Below are 21,795 nucleotides of genomic sequence, written 5' to 3'. Positions count from 1 at the left end.
TATCAATAGGATTTTGCTGCTGAAGGGAGTGACTCAATATGATAGTGACTCATTAAAAGCAATGTGCTCAGAATTACTGGCCATTCAGTGGCAGGCTGCAGGAGTGTAGCAGAGGATTTTACTTTATTGCAGCATTCACATGTCTCTGCAAGACTTAATGCATAAGCCATTATAAATGAGAATTAGAGGGACTGATGCTATCCCATTAAAGATACACATGCTTATTTTAAAAATAATGATATATTAAGCCTTGTCTTAAATAGTGTGCATTTCATTTACAGGGAAGATGTTTCACATGGCAGTGAAATACAGCAGCTTCCTCTGGAGGATTGAACTTGTAGGGATTATAAAGATTTTTTTTCTCCAAAACCAGACTATAAAGTAGCACATCTTTTACTATGTAGTTTTGGTTGGGTGTTTCATTTTGATAAAGCTGCAAAAAGATAGCCAGGGCAGAGAAGGAGACTTCCCAAACCTTTCAGGTTCTTTGCAGCAGATCCCCCTGGCCCCTGCCTTCCCTCCCAGAGGGATGCTGATTTCTTTCCAGCAGGCGACACATCTCTAGACACATAAAAATGCAAAACACTCAGCTGTTCTTATCAAATTCAGTGCTGCTACACAGATTGCATTGAAGGAGCAGCTTATTCCAAGAATGTAAATCCAGGCTGGGGAGTGGAGGAGGGAAGGCAGCATGTGCCAGTCAGGTGCTTGAACTCTTTTCTATGTACTCTGTCCTTTCTGCAGCAATGCAGACACAGCTCATTGCTCCATAAGGGACAGTGTGCTTCCAGTTTAGGGCTGCTATCATGGAGGGCAGTGTGCCTCCTCTACCAGGCTTCTGCAGTGCTCCTGGTATCCTCCTTGCAGTTCATCTGGTGTGGACAGGTCTGCTTCCAGAGAGCATTAAGGTTGTTTTTTTTCAAAGCACTCAGTCAAAGAAACTCTCAGATTTCTGAGTATAATCTCCCTAGGAAAGCTCATTGTCTGTCACAAAGCAACATACAAAATATAGGCTGGCTACCTTACAGCATTTTGTGACAAAAACTAGTTGGCTTTTCCTTAGGAGGGTATAGGTTAGATGTAATATGAAGCAGGCAAGACTGGCCATCATTTAAAACATGTGAGACAGTAGCCCATATAATTTGCCTTCCAAAAATAAATTATGTATGTGGGCCTATGACTTGCCAGTGGTTAGGTGGGATATGTTAGTATTCTTAAAACAGTTTTTGCAAGGTGATGAGCCTGTAGAGAAAGGTTCATGGATATGAATAATAAATAATGGTTGTTCTCTTAAATGCTTGCTTCAGCCATTCCTGGAGAGTGATTTGAAACTGTTCCCTTGCTCCACTTATCTTGGCTAAGTGGTTTACAGGAAGGATTATTTTAGCTGTAATACAGAAATGCTTGATCAGTGGTACAATTTAATAATCCAAGTGAGGGTTTAGTTCAGCTGCACAATGCTTTTGTGTCAGGAAGGATTGCCAGTGAGGGTGTTTTAGTCAGAAGAAAAGGCATGCCTTTGTACAAAGCCAATTTTGTTACCTCAGTGGCATTGGCACTTACTTTGAAGGCATGGCTTGCTGTGGGGCATCGTATGTCCCTGATTACTAGAAACCAAGTTATTACATAACTTTTTCTTCTTTTTCTTGACTGGGACATTTTAATGGTAGAATTGAAGAAGAGAAAAGGAGCAGTGGAGGATATGTGGTGATTCGGAGTAGGATGGTGCAGGAAGATGCAATGCCATAGCATTGCCATCCCATATCAGTTGGATATATCAGATGTGGGATCTAGGCTGTGCCCACCTGAGAGGAAACTGAGATTTATTATGTTTCCAGTTATGTCCCAGTAAATAAGAAATACACAGGCACAGGACTTGGATGAGGATTTAAGTTAATTTGCCATTTGACCTATACTAGGGGAATATTTTTAAGTTAAATGGGAATGCAGGGAAGAATTTGAATGGATCTCCTGTTCTTTCATTCCTGCTCAGGGGAAAATGCAGTATGGAGATGACTGAAGTGGTGATAAGTGAACCCAAAGATCCACATTTGACAAAACTGACTTCTGGTATATGTCATATTTAAGTGTAAAATGTGACCTACTTCTTTTGTTAATAACAAAACCTTGATTCAGGTAGACAAAATGAGTGGGTGTGACAGTCCTGGTGAAGATTTTCACGTACACATGTAGGTTTTTTAGCCTCACAGGGCAGATACACCTGACCAGCCATCCATCCTGCTCAGTACTGGCCAGGGGTCCCAGGATTTTGCATTTTGGATTTTTTTTTTCCATTGGCTATGGTTAGAATAGAAGCAGCCATGAATATTTTTGAGAGGAAATGTGGTTAGTTGGCAAGACTGCCCCACTGCCTGCTCTAGCAGGCTGACAGAGTGCTTTACCCCAGGCACAGCGTCTGTGTTGGGCTTTATTATTTTTTCCTCTCTTTTTTTAAAACTCATTCTCCTTTAAGTATAACTTTGTTTTGTTTGTTCCTCTCAAGACCAATTTAACTTCAATAACTTGGTAACAGTTTGAATACAGAAAGACTTTGTTAAGAGATCCACACCCTCACACACACAGTCTGCACAGGGCCCAATGAATATACACCCAGCTATTTTTTATAAGCAGTAAACATTAGAACAGTCTTTCACAGAGCTTGACTTCTCAGGCCTGATGGTTCTTACCATACTATTTTAACTCAAGAAATGGTATACAATAAAAAGCTCTGTGCTCCTATAAAGGGACAGAAAAGCACAATTTTAGGAAAAACAAAAATACTTGAACTAGCTCATCTTGTAGGAAATGCAGCCTCGAAGCAGTGGGTTTTGATTGCTTTGCCATGTTTTAAAGAGATAAAATTAGGCAAAATTGTACAAACCTAGAAATAGGAGTCAGATCACTTGTTTCTTAATTGTGTACCCTAACCACAAAATTTGCCTTTATTCCATGTCCCAAAAATTCAATATTAAGATACTTATATATATTGTATATTTAAGGGAAACTGAAATAGTGCTCAAAACACACTTGAGTAGTGGCAGCTGGGACAGATCTCCTACTGCAGATGGCTATTGCCCACCTCTTCACTGTGTTTTCAGAGATTTTGACTTCTGTACATCACGATGACAAGTTTAGCTCAGAAAACTGAAGTGCCAGTCTGGCAAAAATTAAGATTCCCCCAAAGGTATTTGTGTTCTCAGAAACAAGTTGGTAACAGGAAAATAAACAGCCTCACAGCCCACTTGTCATCTTCTATAAGAAATTATTATTATCTTACTAATGAGCATTCTACAGATGCAATGGAAACACAAAGCCTACCATGACAGGAATGCCATCCAAAACCACCGTACAGTTTGTTTTCTAATTTTGTCATTCCACAGCTTGCACAAAAACCAATTTTCTGTCCGGTCTCTAAACAAAAGTAGAAGTCTTGTGCCTGAACTCAGTTGTGTAAACGATACTTTGGTATTATGGGACGTAGGCATATTCCTGATTTTCTTAGCTGTGTACTCCTCCTTCCCATAGCTCCGTGGGATGCCTTTTCCTTTGCATTTAGTCCTCTGTGTGTTCACCTGGCCTTTTGTGTTGCTAAGAGTCTCCTGTGGAGAGTACACAAAGTTTAGAGGGTGCACCTCCCTGGCAAACCTCAAAGTAATGCTCAGGTGAGGTTTACAAGGATCTGTGCCAAAGCACTCGCTGCCTCCTGGCCCAGGGGCTGCTCAGGCTCTTGGCTTTGCCCAGTCTTCTTCCACACACATCTTGGGAGAGCCACAGGATGGTGTGATGGATAAAGGGATAGCTGCCCACTCCCACCCTGGAGCATAATGTGGCATGAAATACACTAACCTGATTTTCAGCCCTGCACAGCCTGCAGCCTACAAGAGTTTTTTTAAGCTATTCAGGGTCAGCAGCACTGTGGGAGCAATAAAGGAGGGTGTGAACTGCCAATTTATGCACCCAAAACTAATAGAGATAACTACTGGAGAGAGAGTGTTTTTTATAAAATAGTGGTACTTAAAAATGTATTTAGGAAACACTGCCAGCCAGTTTTAGGGGGTTTTGTGAGTGGGAAAATAGAACATTATACAATTTTTTTTTTTAAATCATGTCAATTGGAGGAGTCTTCAGAGAGAAGTAGAATGAACCTGGATAGTGTTAACAGATGAACAGAACAGTCAATGAGAGTATAGGGGCTGTTTAGCCACTTATTATTATTTTTTAAAGTAACTATTTTAAAACAATCACTCTTCATTAGTATTTCACTGTTACCAGGCGTGGGTTTAGAACTTATGTGGGGTTGCGGGTAATTTTTTTTGATATCTTATTTTTATCTTTTCATGTAATATGAAGTTGCTTGTAGTAAAAAGATACTACCACCACTTGCTAACTTTCATCCAAGATTACATTAGATCTAATTAGATTTGACATTGTCACATCAGGATTGCACCATAAGTCATTCTGTGCCAAGGAATGACAAGAAGAGTAATTTTATAGTGAGGGTACTCATTATGGACAGCAAGGAGCAGTTTGAGAAGGGGAATTACAGGACTGGGATACATGAATTTTGCATAGAGTTTACCATTCCCATATGAGAAGAGTCCTTCAGCCTGCTGTAATGTGTATTTTTTGTTTGCTATCTCAGTTCCACTGCTGACTTCCATGAAGGCTGTAATGTGGGTTTGGATTTGCACTGGTGCTGCTGGGTACATGGTGCTTCTGTTTTTTCCCCATTATCTTCATTTTGTTTTCCTTCTCCCTGCTCAACCCCCACTTGGCTCTCAGTTCCCAGTGACTGGATTAAGAGTAAATACTCAACTTCTTGAATTTTAAAATCCTTCCCCTTGCAGTGAGCTCCAAACTAACTGGAATGGCTTTATGGTATTGAGCCATTATATAGCCAAAGGCCAGAGTTTCTGATATTAAAGACCATGTATTTATACTGGTCCTGGCAAAAGCCTCTGGTCACTTACACCAGTGTGTCCCAGCTGGTTGTGTAAAGGCAAGCAGCAACTGTATTTTGTGAGCCTTAATTTTATTACAGCTCTTTCAGTATTTGCTGTTTTCTCATGATGATTCAGCTTTGATGACCAATTCCCTGTGAGAAGTACTTTTCAGTAAGAAAGAAAAAACAATTGTGGTTTCAGAAAAAAGGTTAGATTTGAGTGGGATGCAATTTAAAAGCTCAGAAGCTTGTCAGTGAAGAGAGTAAAGAAAAGTCTTTGAAACTGGATTCAAACCATTCCCCTTTGTTGGTCTAATTTTAAATGTAAATAAAACTGGAAACACAAACAGAAGAGTAAGTTTTTGAGGGGAACCTAATACAAGCTACAGCTTTTGTTCATCTGAAGTATTATAAACCCAGGTTCATTCCATGGAAATCAGGACAGAGAATAATTTTCGGAGTGACAAAACCAAGGTGTCCTGGGGCTATGAGCTGTAGAGTTCTGTGGAGGTGGAGGCAGGGAAAAGCTGACTCAATACCTTGGCGTTCAAGCCATACACAAAATAGTCCCATTTTATGTGCCTTCCTTGCTGGAGGGGGATCCAGGAGATGAATGCCATGCTCTTGCTCTGTTTGTTTTACAGTATTTACATGTCTGTCTTGTAAAGACATGCTTGTGTCTAGAGGACTGGGCCAAAGCTGTCCTTCCAGGGAGTACACAAACCTGAGGATGTCTCTTAAAAGTAGCAACAGCCCAAATCAAATGTGGTGGCACATAAAGCCATTCTGAGAGAGTGGCATAAAACCTGGGCTCTGCCGCTGACAGCTGTGAGGTGCTCCAAGATGTGACCATTCCTTGCAAACCTCCCAGATTTTAAAGATTTATGAAAGTGTCACAATTAGTTTGTGTGCTGCTGTTCTCTGTATTACAGATTATTATAAGAATTTCAGAGGTAGGAGGATGCAGCCAAGACTGTCACTGTCTTGTAAACCAGGAGATAATCTTTGCTTTTGAATTAACTTTTATGTACTTTATTTTTAACTTACCGTGTTTTCTGTAAAGCTGTGTGTGATGGTATTTCCAGTTGAAATAAAGCATTTTTCTGCCACCCCCTCATTAGAGAAAATTATTTGCACAATTTGATGACCTATTTTCATTGATTCAGGAACTTGTGAAAAATCCAGCCTTGCCTCAAAAAGACTCTGAAAAAAAGGTCCAGTTTTTGAGATCATAGCTTTCTTTGTGTAAAATCCTACTTAGTTGGTGGTTACTTAGTCACCCAAGTAACCTAATCCATATGTCAGAGTTTTCAAATAATTGAGAAAAGACTAAGTAGATGAACTTTTTTTTTCCTTTTAACTGCCTGTAATTCTCACCTGGCATTTTTATTTATTAAAAGCAGTGCCCAAACCTTTTTGTGTATTTTTTTTAAAATGTACACGTACTTTTAAACCTACCACTACCCCCCTCACAGGTATCTGATTTTCAGTGGTGGTTGTTGGGAGTTTCTGTATGTAGTGGGCAGCTTGAAAACTTTGTCAGTAACAAAAGTTGATACCTTCTATTAAAGATAGGATGCAATAGGCATAGGAGAATTTGCAGTGCACACACTGACATCCTTAGGAATTTTTATTCCAGTAGTAGGACAAGGCAGTTTATTTTTAACATGGAGATATATCAGAATGTGATCAGAAGTCCTCTATACTCCTCATGTGTTTGGAAGCTTAAAATTTCTCGTTTTGCTTTTTTAATTCTGGTAGTTTGAAGACTTGAGCTGATACATGCCCTGCACATGTGAGCATAAGACTAGAGTGACCTCAATTTTAAATACTTGCTTTTTTTTCTTGAACAAGAATAACAGAGTTGATTGGATATCATCCAGAGGAGCTGCTGGGTCGTTCAGCATATGAGTTCTACCATGCCTTGGACTCGGAGAGTATGACCAAGAGTCATCAGAACTGTGAGTCACTTTCTTATTTTTCTATGTTGTCTGCATGTCAAGCATAAATTGTGGGTACCTCAATACATAGTTGAAAATACAAGTGCATCTTGTGTGCAGATACTCTCCAAGAGCAGTATTTACATCAGGTAAATGTCTAGCTGAAATCTGCTGCTGGTCCTTCCAGAGGGTCTGGGTTCTGCCATAATTAAAACTGGATGTTAGAGGGAAGAATTACTGTCTCTCTAAGGTACAGTGCAAGGTTCAGCTGAAAATTTGAAAAGTTGAGTTAGGCAATTCTAGCCTGGTGAGAGGAACATTTCCTGGTGGCCAAGAAAATTGGGATTGTTCAAAAAGAAAAAAGAAGGTATTGGTTGGGGTGACATAAATGTGACCTTCCAGTACCTGAAAGGAGCCTACAGGAAGAATGGAGAGGGACTGTTTACAAGAGCATGTAGTGACAGGACAAGGTGGAATGGCTTCAAAGCAAAAGAGGGTGGGTTTACATGAGATATTAGAAATAAAGTCTTTAGTATCAAGGTGGTGAGGCACTGGAACAGGTTGCTCAGAGAGGCTGTGGCTGCCCTGTCCCTGGAAGAGCTCCAGGCCAGGTTGGATGGGGCTCAGAGCAACCTGGTCTAGTGGAAGGTGTCCCTGCCTATGGCAGGGGCTGGAACTAGATGATCTCTAAGGTTCCTTAAAGATCCCAAGCTATTTTATGATTATCTTTCTCATGTGCTGTTGGCCTCCACAGACAGAGCTAAAGGGAAATAGGAAGAGCTTATTGCAGTGGTTTTTTGAATGTCTCTCTTTTGCTACCAAACAACAACTATCTTCTCCATCCAGAGTAGATGTGCAAGGAGATTTCTTTAAGGGATATTCATTATACAAATAATTCCTACTGCCAGGAACAGCTGCTTCTTGTTATTGTTATGCCTATGGGAACTGCCAGTTTTAGCTATTCTTCAAGTAAAGTATCAGAATTATTCTGGGAGCAGAGATCAGATCCAAGATCCCTCTCTTCAGCAGGCCACACAATTTCCATCTCTTTCACATCAGATGTCTTAGAATAATTGGATTTAAATCTTTAGTCTCTGTCCTTAAGAGTTAGTGCTTTGGCTGGAGACAAGGTAGTGCATTAATGTACAAATGACATTTCCCACCCTTGGCTGTTATGGCCCCCAAACCAGTTTATTGGAGAGTTCTAAGCAGCACATCACTAAAACCTCTGCAGATGCTCTTTTAATAGAAACAAAGCAAAGCAGCTAGACTGGAACCTACAAGATCAAATAATAAATCACACACACCTTGTAGTTGCTGTGATAAAGGCCTCTGTCCTCAGGAAACAGCTCATGACTTAGGTCACATCTATAGGGAATTGGCCACCAAATAGACTTACAGAAAGTATTTCTGTACTTCTCAGAAAAAATTTGCAGCAAAGAATAGTTGTCTGACCTTAAGGGTTAGCTCCAATGGCAAAGATTCAGGACAGTTTTAAACTGAAATGTTTCTTGAAAAACTGTTTGGCAGTGATGAAAGTTGTGAGCTGTAAACCAGTGTTGATATGAATCATCCTGTTTCCAAAGCTGCTTAAAAGAAAAAAATAGATCAGCCCATACTCAGTGAGAGTTATCTGGGCATGTAATTTTTAAAATTGTTTCTTAGGTAATATGTTAGTGTTTTTACAAATAAAAATATTAATAAGTGATATTTATAGATAGGATGTTAATATATACTGTGCTGGGCTATTGAAAGTCATCCTGTGAAATCAGGGTGTGTGCTGAACTGGTGCTTTTGAATCACTGAGCTGTATTTCTAAGAATGGGACACTACTGGGAGGGAATAAAATGGGAGCTGGAAATCCATTTGGTAATGGGAAAGGGAGGGTGAGCAAACCCATCTAGTTAATGAAATGGGAGCACTGAGTTACTTGTCCATGTAGAGATTTCTGGAGAGTTTCTAGTACCCACCATGACCAGGCATTAATAGATGTTGCTTCTCACTCCAGCAATTCAGTTACCCTCACATAGTGCAGTGTGTGTGTCCAGATGCCATTTGTGCCCACTGTGTCCTACAAACCTGCTCCAGGGTACAAGGTGTGATCAAGAAACAGAATGAGGGCAGCAGGAAGTCTTAGAAGGATGGTGTTACACCAGCAAAAGTCCTCAAGGCACTGCACAGGTTATAAGTGTTTAGGATCAAACTGTTCCATAGGATTTATGACAGCACAAGATCAGCATGGATTATCTTTTTACTGTTGGAAGCACAGGACCAAAGTCTATTGCTGTGATGAATGTGATTTCCCACAACAGAATCATGAGTTTAAATCGCCAGCAAATCTGACCCATTTAGTTTTTCTAAGATAAATAGTACCCACATCTTCTGGGACCATCAAGTAAGAGAACAACCCCAAAGAAAAAGTGACAGCAAGCTGTGACTTGACAAAACACACATAAACCCTTCAACTAGGAAATGCCTGGGTTCCATTATGTGTGCCATTGAGATGCTGTGTAATGCAGGGTTAGCAAGCAGGTACAGAGCTTATACAGACCTTGCTCTTCCAAGCATGTGGCTATACAGAACTTACTCATTTTCCCTGGCCACATCCTTTTGTACCTGGAAATAGCCACCTCAAAATTCATGTTCAGCAGACTTGCATTTATTAAACAGTAATTTTTATTAGAAGTATGCTATGTATAGAGTATATCTCCTTGCAATTATGCAGTCATCAATTCTGACAGTGCCCACCAGTTAGCAGAAGTTCAGCAAGCATTGCAAGAGAATCATGGTTTTGTGTTCTATTAAATTTGTCCTTGCCTTCCCCCACTCTCTCCACACAAAGATAAGGAATATAATTGGAGACTATTTCATTGACATGTAACTAGTTCTGTACAGATACAGGTCATGCATACTTTTTAAAATGTAACAAAAATAAAGAGAGAAGTGAGAAGTTCACTCTGAAGGCAGAACCTTAAATGTAGCATTGATAACAAAGTCAGCAGTTACAAGTGTATTAGTAATTTATGAGATTACCCCCTGGAGGGATTGTGCTGCACTTTATTATATCAGAACATGACATGCTTTGAATAATAATAATAAAAAAGATTAAAGCAGTAAAAAGCTTCTTTGTAATGTAACAGGCGCCTACACTGTGACTCTTATTGATGAGCTGATGATTAGGAAACAGTGTAATTATGTTTCACAAGCAGAGCAGAACAGTCCAGTCACTAAAACACTTTGAAATGAAAGCCTTTTGATTTTGTTCCACCAGAAGTATTTAATCAATAAAAGTAATGTTCTACTTTGTCTAAATAAATTAAATGAAGGATGATTAAATACTCCTAGGAAGAAAACAAACAAACTTCAGAAATAGAAGGATAAACACAGCAACAATTATCTGCAAAACAGTTGTATTTCACAGGCCTGGAGTCGTACATTTGTATGGTGGCAATGTAGGAGAGGCTGACAATAGCTAGCTTCTTTTAATGGCCACACTCACTAGGAATTTTTCTGTAAAAAGACCATGGTATCAATTTTCCAGTCCTCCTGAGTCAAATTGCATTATTTCAAGGGCATTAATTTGATGGCATACTTCTTTTGGATGTAAAAGCTGTTTAAAAGGAAAGGTTGCCAATGTGTGGTCAAAGGTTTTGTTCAGCCAGTTCCCACTTCTGCTGCTACTCCGTGTGAGTATGTCTGCTTACAAGTACAAGCTCTTATTAGTGCAAGTACTGCTTGTCTACTCTAGCCCGGATTTTTTTGCCATTTATTGACATTATTTTTCCTTCACTGACAGCTTTGAATTACAACAGATAGGACATCATAGAACCTTACATCTCAGAAGTCCAAAGCTCCACACTGAAAACTTGTTCTCTGCAAATATTGCAAAATATTGGGCGATAGCAGGGCAACAGATTTCACCCTTCAAACATTTAGAAGCTTTAAACCCAAGTTGTACTATTGTCAGTTTATAGTTTGAGAAACACAGAATAGTTCAAAAAAACAGAGTTAAATGAACATTACTTGATTTGGTCATATGGATCTTGGTTTCTTCTAGGCTGCTAATTCCAAGGTCTTGCTTGGAACAACACAGTTCAACCAGAGGGAGAAATACAGTAGTTCAGCTTTTTTTTTTTCCCAGACAAAGCAGTTCTGTTTACCATTCTTACTTATTCCTTTGATACCTTTGTAAGAGTGATAGTACTACCATAAGGTCTTAATTAAAAAAAAAAAAATTACTGAACATAGCTTTTAAATCACCTGATTTTTGTATTTATTAATTACCTTAATAAGGAAACTATAGTTTCCTCAACAAATTCACTTTTCTACAGATAATTACCGAGACACTCCTACAACAGCAACTCAAGAAACATGCAGTCAGCAGGCATTATTTTGAGTTGAGATATTGTATTAAATTTTTTTAATTCTACATTCTGATCTGAAGATTAAGACCATCTCAAAACTCAATGCCAGAATTCAAATTTTCAATCTTGAGTAGAAACCTCAAATGAACAGCCCCTTTCATGTCTAAAATGGATGAATGTTCCCAAAGTTAAGCACATCCCTTGTCCACAAATGCTTTAGTGCACTTCTGCATAATGAAAGCTCAGAAGTGGGCGTATTTAAAACAAGTGTTACATGTTGTGTATTCCTGTCCTGATGCATTATTTATATCTCTGCCCCCTTTTCTCAGTGTGTACAAAAGGTCAAGTAGTGACGGGCCAGTACCGTATGCTGGCCAAGCACGGGGGATACGTATGGCTGGAGACCCAGGGAACGGTGATTTACAATACCCGAAACCTGCAGCCCCAGTGCATCGTCTGTGTCAACTACGTGCTCAGGTGGGTTCAGGGCACACGTGTGCATTCACGTGCTGCAGAAATGCAATATTTGGAGGAACTTTTCAAGGGTCTATTTATTCAACATTGTTGTTCCAAAATCAGTTTAGTCATGTTTGTTCAGTCTTGTTTACTGATGTTAGACATCGATGAAAAATGTGGCGTGCCTGTTCCCATACACACTGTTGAAATACACCACAGCCTTTCTGCTTTGCAGAGTGGCTGCTGTGGTCATACAGCAGAGTGTATGGTCTGCACCAAAGATTTTATTGTGCAAGACAACTGCTCATGTGTTTTGTTTTTCTAATGCTGTGACCAAGAGATAAAACTAAGTAGTAAGTCTATCGTATGTTGCTAGGAGAAGCTGTTTACAGCCTTAAAAATCAGGACCAATCAGAAGTTTTGCCTTCATTTGGCAAAACTCAACGTTTTTGCTCCTAGTTGGGGCCAAAATAGGAAATACTTATTTGAGTGATAGTCTGGGTCATTACAGCCTCAACTACATCCCTTTAAAAAGCAGAGCAACAAAGCCCTGAGTATTCCCACAGAAGTCCTGACCACACTCTCTGCGTCATCCGAAATGGTGGTGCTCAGCAACGCTGGAACTGTGCCTCGCCTGTCGAGAGCCTGGCACGCAACTGAAAGGCCAAAGTGCTCCTATAGCCCCAGCTTGTGCTGCCTACTTTATCCACATCTTTCATCTTTAGGGTACAAAATGCCTAAAAGCTGTTCTCTCCTTAGTGAAATTGAGAAGAACGATGTTGTGTTCTCCATGGACCAAACAGAATCACTCTTCAAGCCTCACCTGCTGACAATGAACACTGCCTATGACAGTGGCATCCCTGCAACAGAGAAGAGTGACTTCTTGTTTACTAAGCTAAAGGAAGAACCAGAGGAACTTGCTCAGCTGGCACCAACACCTGGTGATGCCATTATTTCCCTGGATTTTGGTTAGTATTTGTGTAAATTATTTTTGTGCAACAAAGAACCACATGTGAGCCTATATTTAGAAACTTAATAGACTTTGTTTGCTGTGTGTACAAATTGTGAGTAATGGCTAAAAGAGCCCACATGCTCACACCAGTGGAAAATTTCTGTGAATGAGAGCAGGATCAGGCTTTCTTGCTGACTAAATAACGTGCATTAAGTCTATGCCAACTTATTGTCATGGCAACTAGGAGCAGTGTTTACTTTTAATGAATAGCTGCAGTTATATCATAACACTGCACCAGCTAAAAGTATTCATTAATATTGTTAAAACCCCATCCAGGAACACAGAAGTTTGAGGAAGCCCCTGCCTTCACCAATGCTGTTTTGACACCAAACAAAGCATGGCCAGTGGAAGTGAAAAGCCACCCTGCTCAAGGTGAAACACTGACGATACCATCCTTTACAATGCCTCAGATTGCACCTGGCAGCAGTACTCCAAGTGCAAGCAGCAACAGTAGCTGTTCCACGGTAAGAGGAGCTTAAAAAAACATTAAAAGCATGTTGTGTTTTGTATCCAAATCCCATCGATATATATAGACAACAGTTTTGTGTTGGCAGTCCTGTCTCACTTCTTATTAGCAAGGCCCAGAGTATCCCTATTCTTCCTATACTGCATCATGCCTTAAAAATTAATAGGAAAGCTATGAAATGGGAACAATATCCCGGCTTCACACTGCAGTCCTCATTGTCGCCCAGCTGTCCCTCTAGTAATTACTGTAACATATAAAACAACTAGTAGGAGAACGTGCTACCACCTTTCATGGAGTTAGCCTTATATAAAAAGCCAATATACAATTGTGTGGCCACTGGGATCATTGCCCCAGAGCCATCCTCCTTCTGTTAAGTAGAAGCTGTAGCTTTTAGGAAGCTTAGCCAAGTCAGGCTTTTGAGAGCAGCTCCTTGGAGTTTCCCACTGAAGAAATGAATCTGCCTTCGTGGCACTGCACCCAGGAGCTGGAGCCACTCTTACCAGAGGGCAGCCAGTCTTAAGAAAAGCACAGAGATATTGCTAATCATCTTCTTTCTTGACAAAAGTATTTAATGGTGTACATTTCTTGTTCCTGGTCTAAGCTGCCAAAAAACATTTTAAATAGGATGACAACTAGGTTCCTGTAATGGGTGCCTACGTTTTGCCCCAACAATCTTGTGTCAGAAAAGCTTCTGATAGAAGTGGACAGTTTTGGGTTCTGAGCACACTAAATACACCATCTGCCCATTCACTTTTCATAGGAAAGATCTGTTACTGAATAACAGCATGGTATAAATGACATGATGCTAAGCCAGTACTGTGGTTGTCTTCCTGCTTAGAACAAATTGTTATTTCCATGCAGCCCAGCAGCCCAGGAGATTATTACTGTTCTGTGGATGAAGATCTTAAGATCGAGGTGATTGAAAAACTTTTTGCCATGGACACAGAATCAAAAAGTCAGTGCACCTCCCAGGTAATGAACTCTCTCTTCTAAAAGGCACCAAGATCAGTCTCCTACTAGCAGACAGTAGTAGGAGCTGCATGTTGTGTGTGCTGATATTGGGATACAGCATTTAAATTGCATTTGCCCATGCATACCAAATCTTTGATGCACATTAACAAAACAGTGCACTTCCAAAAGCTGGATTTCAATCTCTGTCTCTAACTCTCTGAAACACGAGGTTTGGAGTGTCACTGTGGTGGCACTGCTCAGAAGATAAGATCACCAGAGAGGTTTCAAAATTTGGAGGCTTCTGTAGGTTGGATAAGGAACATAAGCAGCAGCAATTTGTTTTTAAATGCAGCCAAATGACTAATGAGTAAACATCCTTTCTAGAACAAAATACAAATAAACTAATTCTTGCTAAACACCCAAATGAGAGAAGAATGCCCCTCATAGCACACATCTCCTTTAACTACAAAAATGAAAACTCATTTTAGATACATGCTTCCTCTTTTGCCTCTTGGAGGTTTTCAGAGAGACCTGAAAATTATGTACACATAAAGTAACACACAGTCTCCATCTCCTGCATTCTAATAATGATGTAAGTGTAGAAATTTCCCCTATAAATAAATAAACCCACTATTACAACATTACAGCAAGTGAGCTAGTGAATAAAAGGTGTGGGCCTGAATCAGCTTGCTTAACTTTAGATACTTAATTGAAATGCTTTGTGAAGAGATTATGCTTTATAGTCGAGAGAAAGGAACAGGCACTGCTGATTGGTAGTGCAGACCTCACACTCATCTCTATTTATTAATCCTACAGAAAGTTTGGGATGCTGCTGCCCAAATTAGGTACTTCAATTTGCTAACACAATTTGCAGACTTAGGTAGGCTGTAATCCATGTTCTGAAGAAATTTCATCTAAGTCTGGACATAGAAATGAAAGCAAGAGAAAGAGCGGACAGATAGGAGAGATGTGTGGAGCAGGATGAAACTCACTGCAAGACTTCACCTGTGCAAACTTCAGTATTGTCAGATTCAGCATCTGCTTGCTCAGGTGTGTCCCACCACATCAGCTGCTTTGGTGGGAAAAACAAGTATTATAGAAGTGCTGCAGGAGTGTTATGAGCTGACTGGGGAGCCAACATTGATTATCCTCTCTGTTCGGCTCTGGTCAAATGCCAAGAGAAGTGAATGTGGGTGTGACTAGTCCTCCTAGGGAAAAAAGAATACAGATTTAAGTGTGGTAATGTCTTTCTGGCTAAATTTTTTCAACCCTTGCATTTTTAGACACCTTTTTTAGTGTAGCTGGATTATGAGAAAGCTGTGTTTTCTATTTTAACATGAAAAAGCCTGAGGTTGAACTACATGCCACATGTTGTAGAGTCTTGGCAGACAAGTTATTCAAAGCTTAGTGAAACAGCATCTCCTTCAGATCATAGTGATGCTGGAGACTGCATGCAAGCTGCTTTAACAAATATTGCTCCTCTGGGAGGTTTTTTCCTTCAGTTTGTTGTCTTAATTTTGCTACTGATGATACGATGAACATGTATGCTAGCATAGAAATAAGACATCTTTAAACAGGAGTTGGCCAGTTCCATTAGGTAAATTTGGCATACTGTGATTTTTCAGCTTTGCACTTATTCGTATTCCATATCACACTAACTGCCACAACTATTACTAATTTATAGTTTCTTTATGAACTTACTTCATCTTTACACAGACTGACTTTAATGAACTGGACCTTGAAACCTTGGCTCCTTACATTCCTATGGATGGAGAAGATTTCCAGCTCAGCCCCATCTGCCAAGAAGAAAGCCCTCTCTGTGAAAGTGCACAAAATACCCAGCAGCATCTAAGTAGCATGAGTACCATCTTCCAACCCCTCGCTCCTACTTCACAGAATCAGTTCCTCCCAGAGAAATATTGCCCACAGCTATCAAATGAAAAAATTAACTCTGGTCATGGGTCCCTGTCATCGGTGTTCTTCAACAATATGAATAGGTCAGCACTGCCACCATACCATGACCAAGCCAGCACTCCCCTGTCTTCAATGGGAGGAAGATCAAACACCCAGTGGCCACCTGATCCCCCATTAGAATATGTTCCTGCAAAATGGAGACTCATGAATAAATACTCAGGATCCCTATCAAGTTCCCCCTCGGGCCCACCGATAACTTCTCAGAGAGTGCCCATATACAAAAAAAGGTATGTGTTTCTGTGGTAAAACTATGTATATTTACCCAAAAAATATTTTGGGAAATGAGAAGGGTCGTAATCTTGAAAATCAATTTTTCTCAATTCAGCTGAAACTATTTGTTGTGATAGGCATCAGACTGCAGCTCTGGGGAAATTAATGTGGTGCTCTCCCAGTAGCAGTGAGTCTGGAGGAAGCAGAAGTGGGCTAATTTTTCATTGCCTGTAAGGATAGGCAAATGAATTTCCTGCTGGTCCAGTTAAAATTACACCAGTAATTTTGCAAAGCATGCTTGACTTTATTTAAGAACAGTACCAAAAAGATTTACTGGTGCAGCAGTAGCAGGGACGGACACACACGTACTTTTTACCTTGCATTTTCTGCACAACAAAAAATGGGGAAGAGAGAGGAATGAAAGTACATTATTGCTGGCATATGTAAATACTACAGCCAAGACCTAAATTGCAGGCTCTATTTCTACAACCTTTTTGTTTGCTTTCTTACACACGTGAACAGTATGTGATGAGATGTAGATCACAGGGCACAGTCCTAGAAGTTGCCTCATAGCTAGAAGTTTCTCTGTAGGCTCTTGACTTTTCAGTGTTGCTCATACTGACATGTTCAGGAGGTATATAAAATAGCAATGGTCATTTTTAAACACAAAGCTGTGCAGTTTGCTTTTTGGGATTTCTTGTTGGCAGAAATACCAGTGTCTGAATATGCATCTGGAAAGAAAGGGTTTGTCCCCAGTCAACAACTTGTGTGTTCATACTTAGTATGTAAAGCAAGGGAACATGCACGGCTCTCAAATCCAACTCTTAAGAATTACATTACTTTCTTTTCCACAGCATTTTTTGTCTGCCTGGAGATCCCTAGAGGCTCTTTATGCTAAACTTTCATAAGTCTTTGATCCCAAATGTCAAAAGTTTCTAAAGATGGTAGGATGACTAATAACAGGAAATAAAAACATTTGATGTTTGAGATCTGTCCACTGGCAGGTCTCAGACACTTTAAATGTCTTTAAATGAAAGAAGAATCTGTGTAAATGAACCAGATTATTTCGATTTGCCTTCCTGTGCACTCACAAAGATCTCCTCTTCACAGGCCCCTGGATGCTTTTGGACAACGAGATATAAACCCAGCAAGACTTGCCCTGTCTAACAGTTTGAAACTGAAGCGACAACTGGATTATGAAGAACAAGCCTTGCAACAACTGAGTGGGGTAATCATAAGAAATGCATCCCCTTCACAACTTTGGACTCATCATGGTCATCAGTGTAATTGTTTGTTTTGCTTCCCTTCTCATTCTAGGGAGATCCATCTGTCATTAACCCATCTCACTTAATGTGGAAGAGAATGAAATTTCTCAAGGGGGAAAACTGTTCCTTGGTTACAGAAAAGAAGTCTCTCAGCACAAGCGTTCTTACTGGTAAGACAAAAGAAAGTGGTTTTGCAATGTTACATATTGAAACACCATTTTAAGACAGGCTGAATAGGGAAAAAAGCTCTTTCAAAAGGAAATGTAAATAAGCTCTGTAAATATTACAGTAAGCTAAAATTAAAGACCAAGTTGTATCGCTAAGGGCTGAACAATTTAAAGGTACATTTGATAAATACCGTTTAGTTGGTTTCACGCATGTTCACACACTTGCTTGGGAGGGAACAGAAAACAGCTTGATGGAGCTGTGTTTACCTCCTGCTGATCCAAGGTGTGAATATCTCACACCTATCTGAGATGTGAATATCTCACATCTCATAGATAGAACAGATACTGTTTCTCTACAACACTGTGTTTCCTTACACAAGCATATCTTGACTGCAATACTACTGCTAGAGCTGGAGCTATTTCTAGATTTCCTTTGTGATAAGATGCAGATTTGCCTATCCTGTAACACCATCACACTGAGGTTCACTTTGCTTTGGATTAGTATTATCTACTATAATTATTTCACTGGCTTCATTTAGCTTCTTCTTTTTCCCTACTATTTAAATAACAGATGAATTTTTCTGTAACTCGAGAGGTCTGAGCCAACCAATGAATCAACTGCAGCAACAGCAGCAACACCATCAACCCACCTGTGATAGTCCGGGTGAGAATTTGAAAGCAGGAGCGTTTCCCCCTCTGTTTTACAGTTCCCATTGTCAGGACTACAGTGTCCAGCCAGCTCATAAAGCATCAGGTAAGAGCTGTCAAACACAGAGATTGGAAAATGTTGGTATTTTGTTCCAATACTGATTCCATTAAAAAAAAAAATGTGGAGGAGAAGGATGATAAAAATCAAAATACAGCACAAAAAATCAGTTTTGTGGTTTAGCGTGAAACTGTAATGCTTACATTTGTAATACATCAGAACAATATTTTTACCCTCCATTTCAGTTAAAGTTAACACCTTTTGACCTTGGAGGACCCATCATCCTCCATCCATACTCTTGTCTTGTGATAGAACTGATAATTACATCGTACTAAACAAATTTGCTGCAGCATTGATATGGAGGCTTTGAAGGTTAGACTCTTAACATGTGCCTTCTAAATGTTGAAATAAGTAATAAAAGGGGACATGTGTCAGTTCCTTTTAATACATGAGAGGAGTGGCGTCAATTTAGAAACTATGTCTTTTACTACAGCTTTTCTCATCTGCACCAATAGAGTTTTTCTCAGAACAATCTCAGTTTGAGGGTGGAGGTGAAAAACTGCACTTGTTTGTGTGACACCCTTGTAGCAGTTTAAGGAGGGGCAGAGCACAGGTTTGCTGTGACACCTGGAACCGCCGGTGGTTTGAGGCGTATTGACATAAAAACAGAATGAAACTGCTGTAAACAGAAGAGGTGGGAGGAAACCCGTGCCCTTTCTAGTCTCAGCACCTTCACTGCTGTGTTCCAGGTCTGACCAGTCGCCTGCTGGGGCCCTCCTTTGAACCCTACCTGCTGCCTGAGCTGACGAGATATGACTGTGAGGTGAACGTGCCTGTGCTGGGCAGCTCCACGCTGCTGCAGGGCAGCGAGCTGCTGCGGGCGCTGGACCAGGCCACCTGAGCGAGCCCCCATCGCCCACGGCCCGCACTGCTCAAAACAGCTTCTGGTTTGAAATATATTTTTGCAGGTAGACAATTTCTAATACCAGTACACTTTTACAGGATTTTACTTAGATATTGAACCTGTCCACATTACCAAATAGTGGCCTTTTGAAGTTACTCACTTTATTATTCATATTAAAGAAATACATCTACTGTATTTTCTCTATTGCAATTAAAGTGGTGTTTAGAGAGTTTGATTACCCTCCCCTTATCTCATTACCTGTAATTTATAGTCTGAATATTTTTTTTTTCAATTTTCATGCTAATAAAAAGCTGTGGTATAAATGCCTCATCACGTGATACTTTGGCTGCAGTACTGCAAAGATATATTTTTATTGCCAAAGATGAATGAAACAAATTTGATCTCCAACCACAGTTTTTTGTTGATCTGCCAAATTAAAATCCTTTGAGTCTTTCTGTTTTCCAGCATTTATTTTATTGTAACTTTAATAACTTTTGGAAAAGCATACTAAGGAAAAATCCCAGCCTTCTGCCTCCCATCCCTTCCCTTCATTTTTATACACTTTGTTGAAAGAAATGTGAATGGTGAAATGCAATGTTTGTGGGTATCTGTGAAAGTTGCACGTTTTAAGCTTTTTTCCTCAGAAGCAAGCCACATTCTCAGCTGCCTTAACCTGGCTTAGCTCTACAGCCAAGGGAATCCTACAGATTTGTCCCAGTGGAGGATTTAGGCCTGTGTTTTCATTTGTGTTGAGGTTTCTTGTTTGTTCTTTGTTGTTGCCTTTATTTTTTACACAAAACAGATTTTTTTTTTAATTATTATCTCTCTCTGGGTCAGTTGTTAATCATCTCTTGGTACTTTTGCTATATCTATGACACAACTACTTTAAGAGCTGTTTCTGCTAGGAACTTGTAGTATTTGTTATGCTGTTGCTGATATTTCAGGAATCAGAGCAGTGGCCAGTACTAACACCTCTGATTAATGTTACCCTTTTCCATTTTATATGCCAGCTAGAAATATAATTGCAATATTGAATCAAAAAATCTCAAAATAGTATTTTCCAGAGTATTAGGCTGGCTCAGTTGTAATTAGACAAAAAGAATTAGGGATTGCATAGTGAGATGAATATCCAGCAGGGACGTCCCTCATTTTTACTTGCCTTACATTTATCAGTAGCTAGAAAGTCATTAAAAGGCACCCAGACATTTTCAGAGCTCCTTTTCAACTATCATTAATTGTCATGCACATATTTGAAAAATAGGGCTTTGAATGCTTTCAAAGGGTTTTGAAAGTTTAAATTACAGCATCTCTAAACAGCAAAAAATAATACAATAAAAGGCCAGGTGAGCAGTTCTGACTTAAAAATACATAAAAACTTAGATCTGTGTTGGGATCTATCTTGTTTCCTCCACTGGTATAAATCACTGTAGATTCACTGAAAAAAATGAAACAGTGGCAAAGTACAAAAGGTAAAAATCTGGCCCAGAAACTTAGAACAAAAATATATTTTTGAGACTTCTGAGTCTGCTGAAGCCTGGTGTATAAAATTGCTTTATTTCATGCACTGACACTTGCATAGAGAGAGCCTTGGGTTCATAGAGCACTTCAGAGTTCGCTGTGCTAAGCAAGTCTTAACCAGACATACTTAGAAAAGCTGAAGACCTTTTATTATGGGTACATGATGTAAAAAAGATATACTTCCTATTGTAGGCAATCTTTCAAGAGTTTATTACAAAAAATAATCTACTCGTAACATGAAGTAATTACTGTGTGAAAAAATTTATTGTAAGCATCAACATCTGATGAAAATTGGTCATCCACATTTGACAAATTTGCAGTGGCACAGACTTAAGGCTTCAAGGATTAAAGACACTTGAATACTGCTCTTCTGTTTCTTATTTGTGTAGTTTCAGCATTAAAAATGTTATACCCTAACAGTTTACTAAAACACTCTGAAAAAATATTATATGTCTTAATATTAATCATACTTTTTATCATAATTATTTCATAATCTATCCTGCTGAATTCTTATTGACAATATTATAACTGTATGGGAACTTTAACTTGATAAGGAAATGTATTTTGACACTGATACCTTATTAAAGTATACTGATCCTAAATTCTTTGTGACTCATTTGCTATGAATTTGTTATTTGTTGTATCATTGTAAAACAAAAGTATTTATTAAATTATTTATAGAAAATAAAGGTTTGCATTGATCTTTGAAGACTGAAAGAACAATCAAATGTTACCCATGTTTGAGAGCTGGGAAGGAGCCTGCCAAAAATCCATACTATCAACTGCTTTGTAGGGTTTACCTGGCTTCCCTCAAATGAAGAAGTAATGCCCTGCAGACCACTGCCTTTCTGGAACTTGTCCTGTGGCTCAGACTGCTGCTTCTATTTCAAAACCGAGGAACCTTTTGTAATGCTACCCTT

The 21,795-nt window shown here is 39.5% G+C and overlaps 1 protein-coding gene across 3 annotated transcripts in view; it reads left to right on the top strand.

Moving 5' to 3' along the window:
- EPAS1 (endothelial PAS domain protein 1) overlaps positions 1–21,564 on the top strand; it is a 77,487-nt gene extending 55,923 nt beyond the window's left edge. For all 3 annotated transcript variants that reach the window (XM_054630720.2, XM_054630722.2, XM_054630721.2), the window contains 10 exons: positions 6,797–6,903; positions 11,576–11,723; positions 12,462–12,670; positions 12,991–13,178; positions 14,042–14,152; positions 15,848–16,332; positions 17,426–17,543; positions 17,633–17,750; positions 18,319–18,501; positions 19,203–21,564. In XM_054630720.2, coding sequence (XP_054486695.1) covers positions 6,797–6,903; positions 11,576–11,723; positions 12,462–12,670; positions 12,991–13,178; positions 14,042–14,152; positions 15,848–16,332; positions 17,426–17,543; positions 17,633–17,750; positions 18,319–18,501; positions 19,203–19,354 — 1,819 coding nt within the window. In that variant the 3' untranslated portion in view covers positions 19,355–21,564. The remainder of the gene's footprint in view (positions 1–6,796; positions 6,904–11,575; positions 11,724–12,461; positions 12,671–12,990; positions 13,179–14,041; positions 14,153–15,847; positions 16,333–17,425; positions 17,544–17,632; positions 17,751–18,318; positions 18,502–19,202) is intronic.
- Positions 21,565–21,795: the final 231 nt, after the last annotated feature.

The sequence above is a fragment of the Agelaius phoeniceus genome, chromosome 3, assembly GCF_051311805.1.
Source record: "Agelaius phoeniceus isolate bAgePho1 chromosome 3, bAgePho1.hap1, whole genome shotgun sequence".
Classification (NCBI taxonomy): Eukaryota; Metazoa; Chordata; class Aves; order Passeriformes; family Icteridae; genus Agelaius; species Agelaius phoeniceus.
Note: the sequence above shows the minus strand (reverse complement) of the source record. Positions and strands in the feature narration are given on the sequence as shown.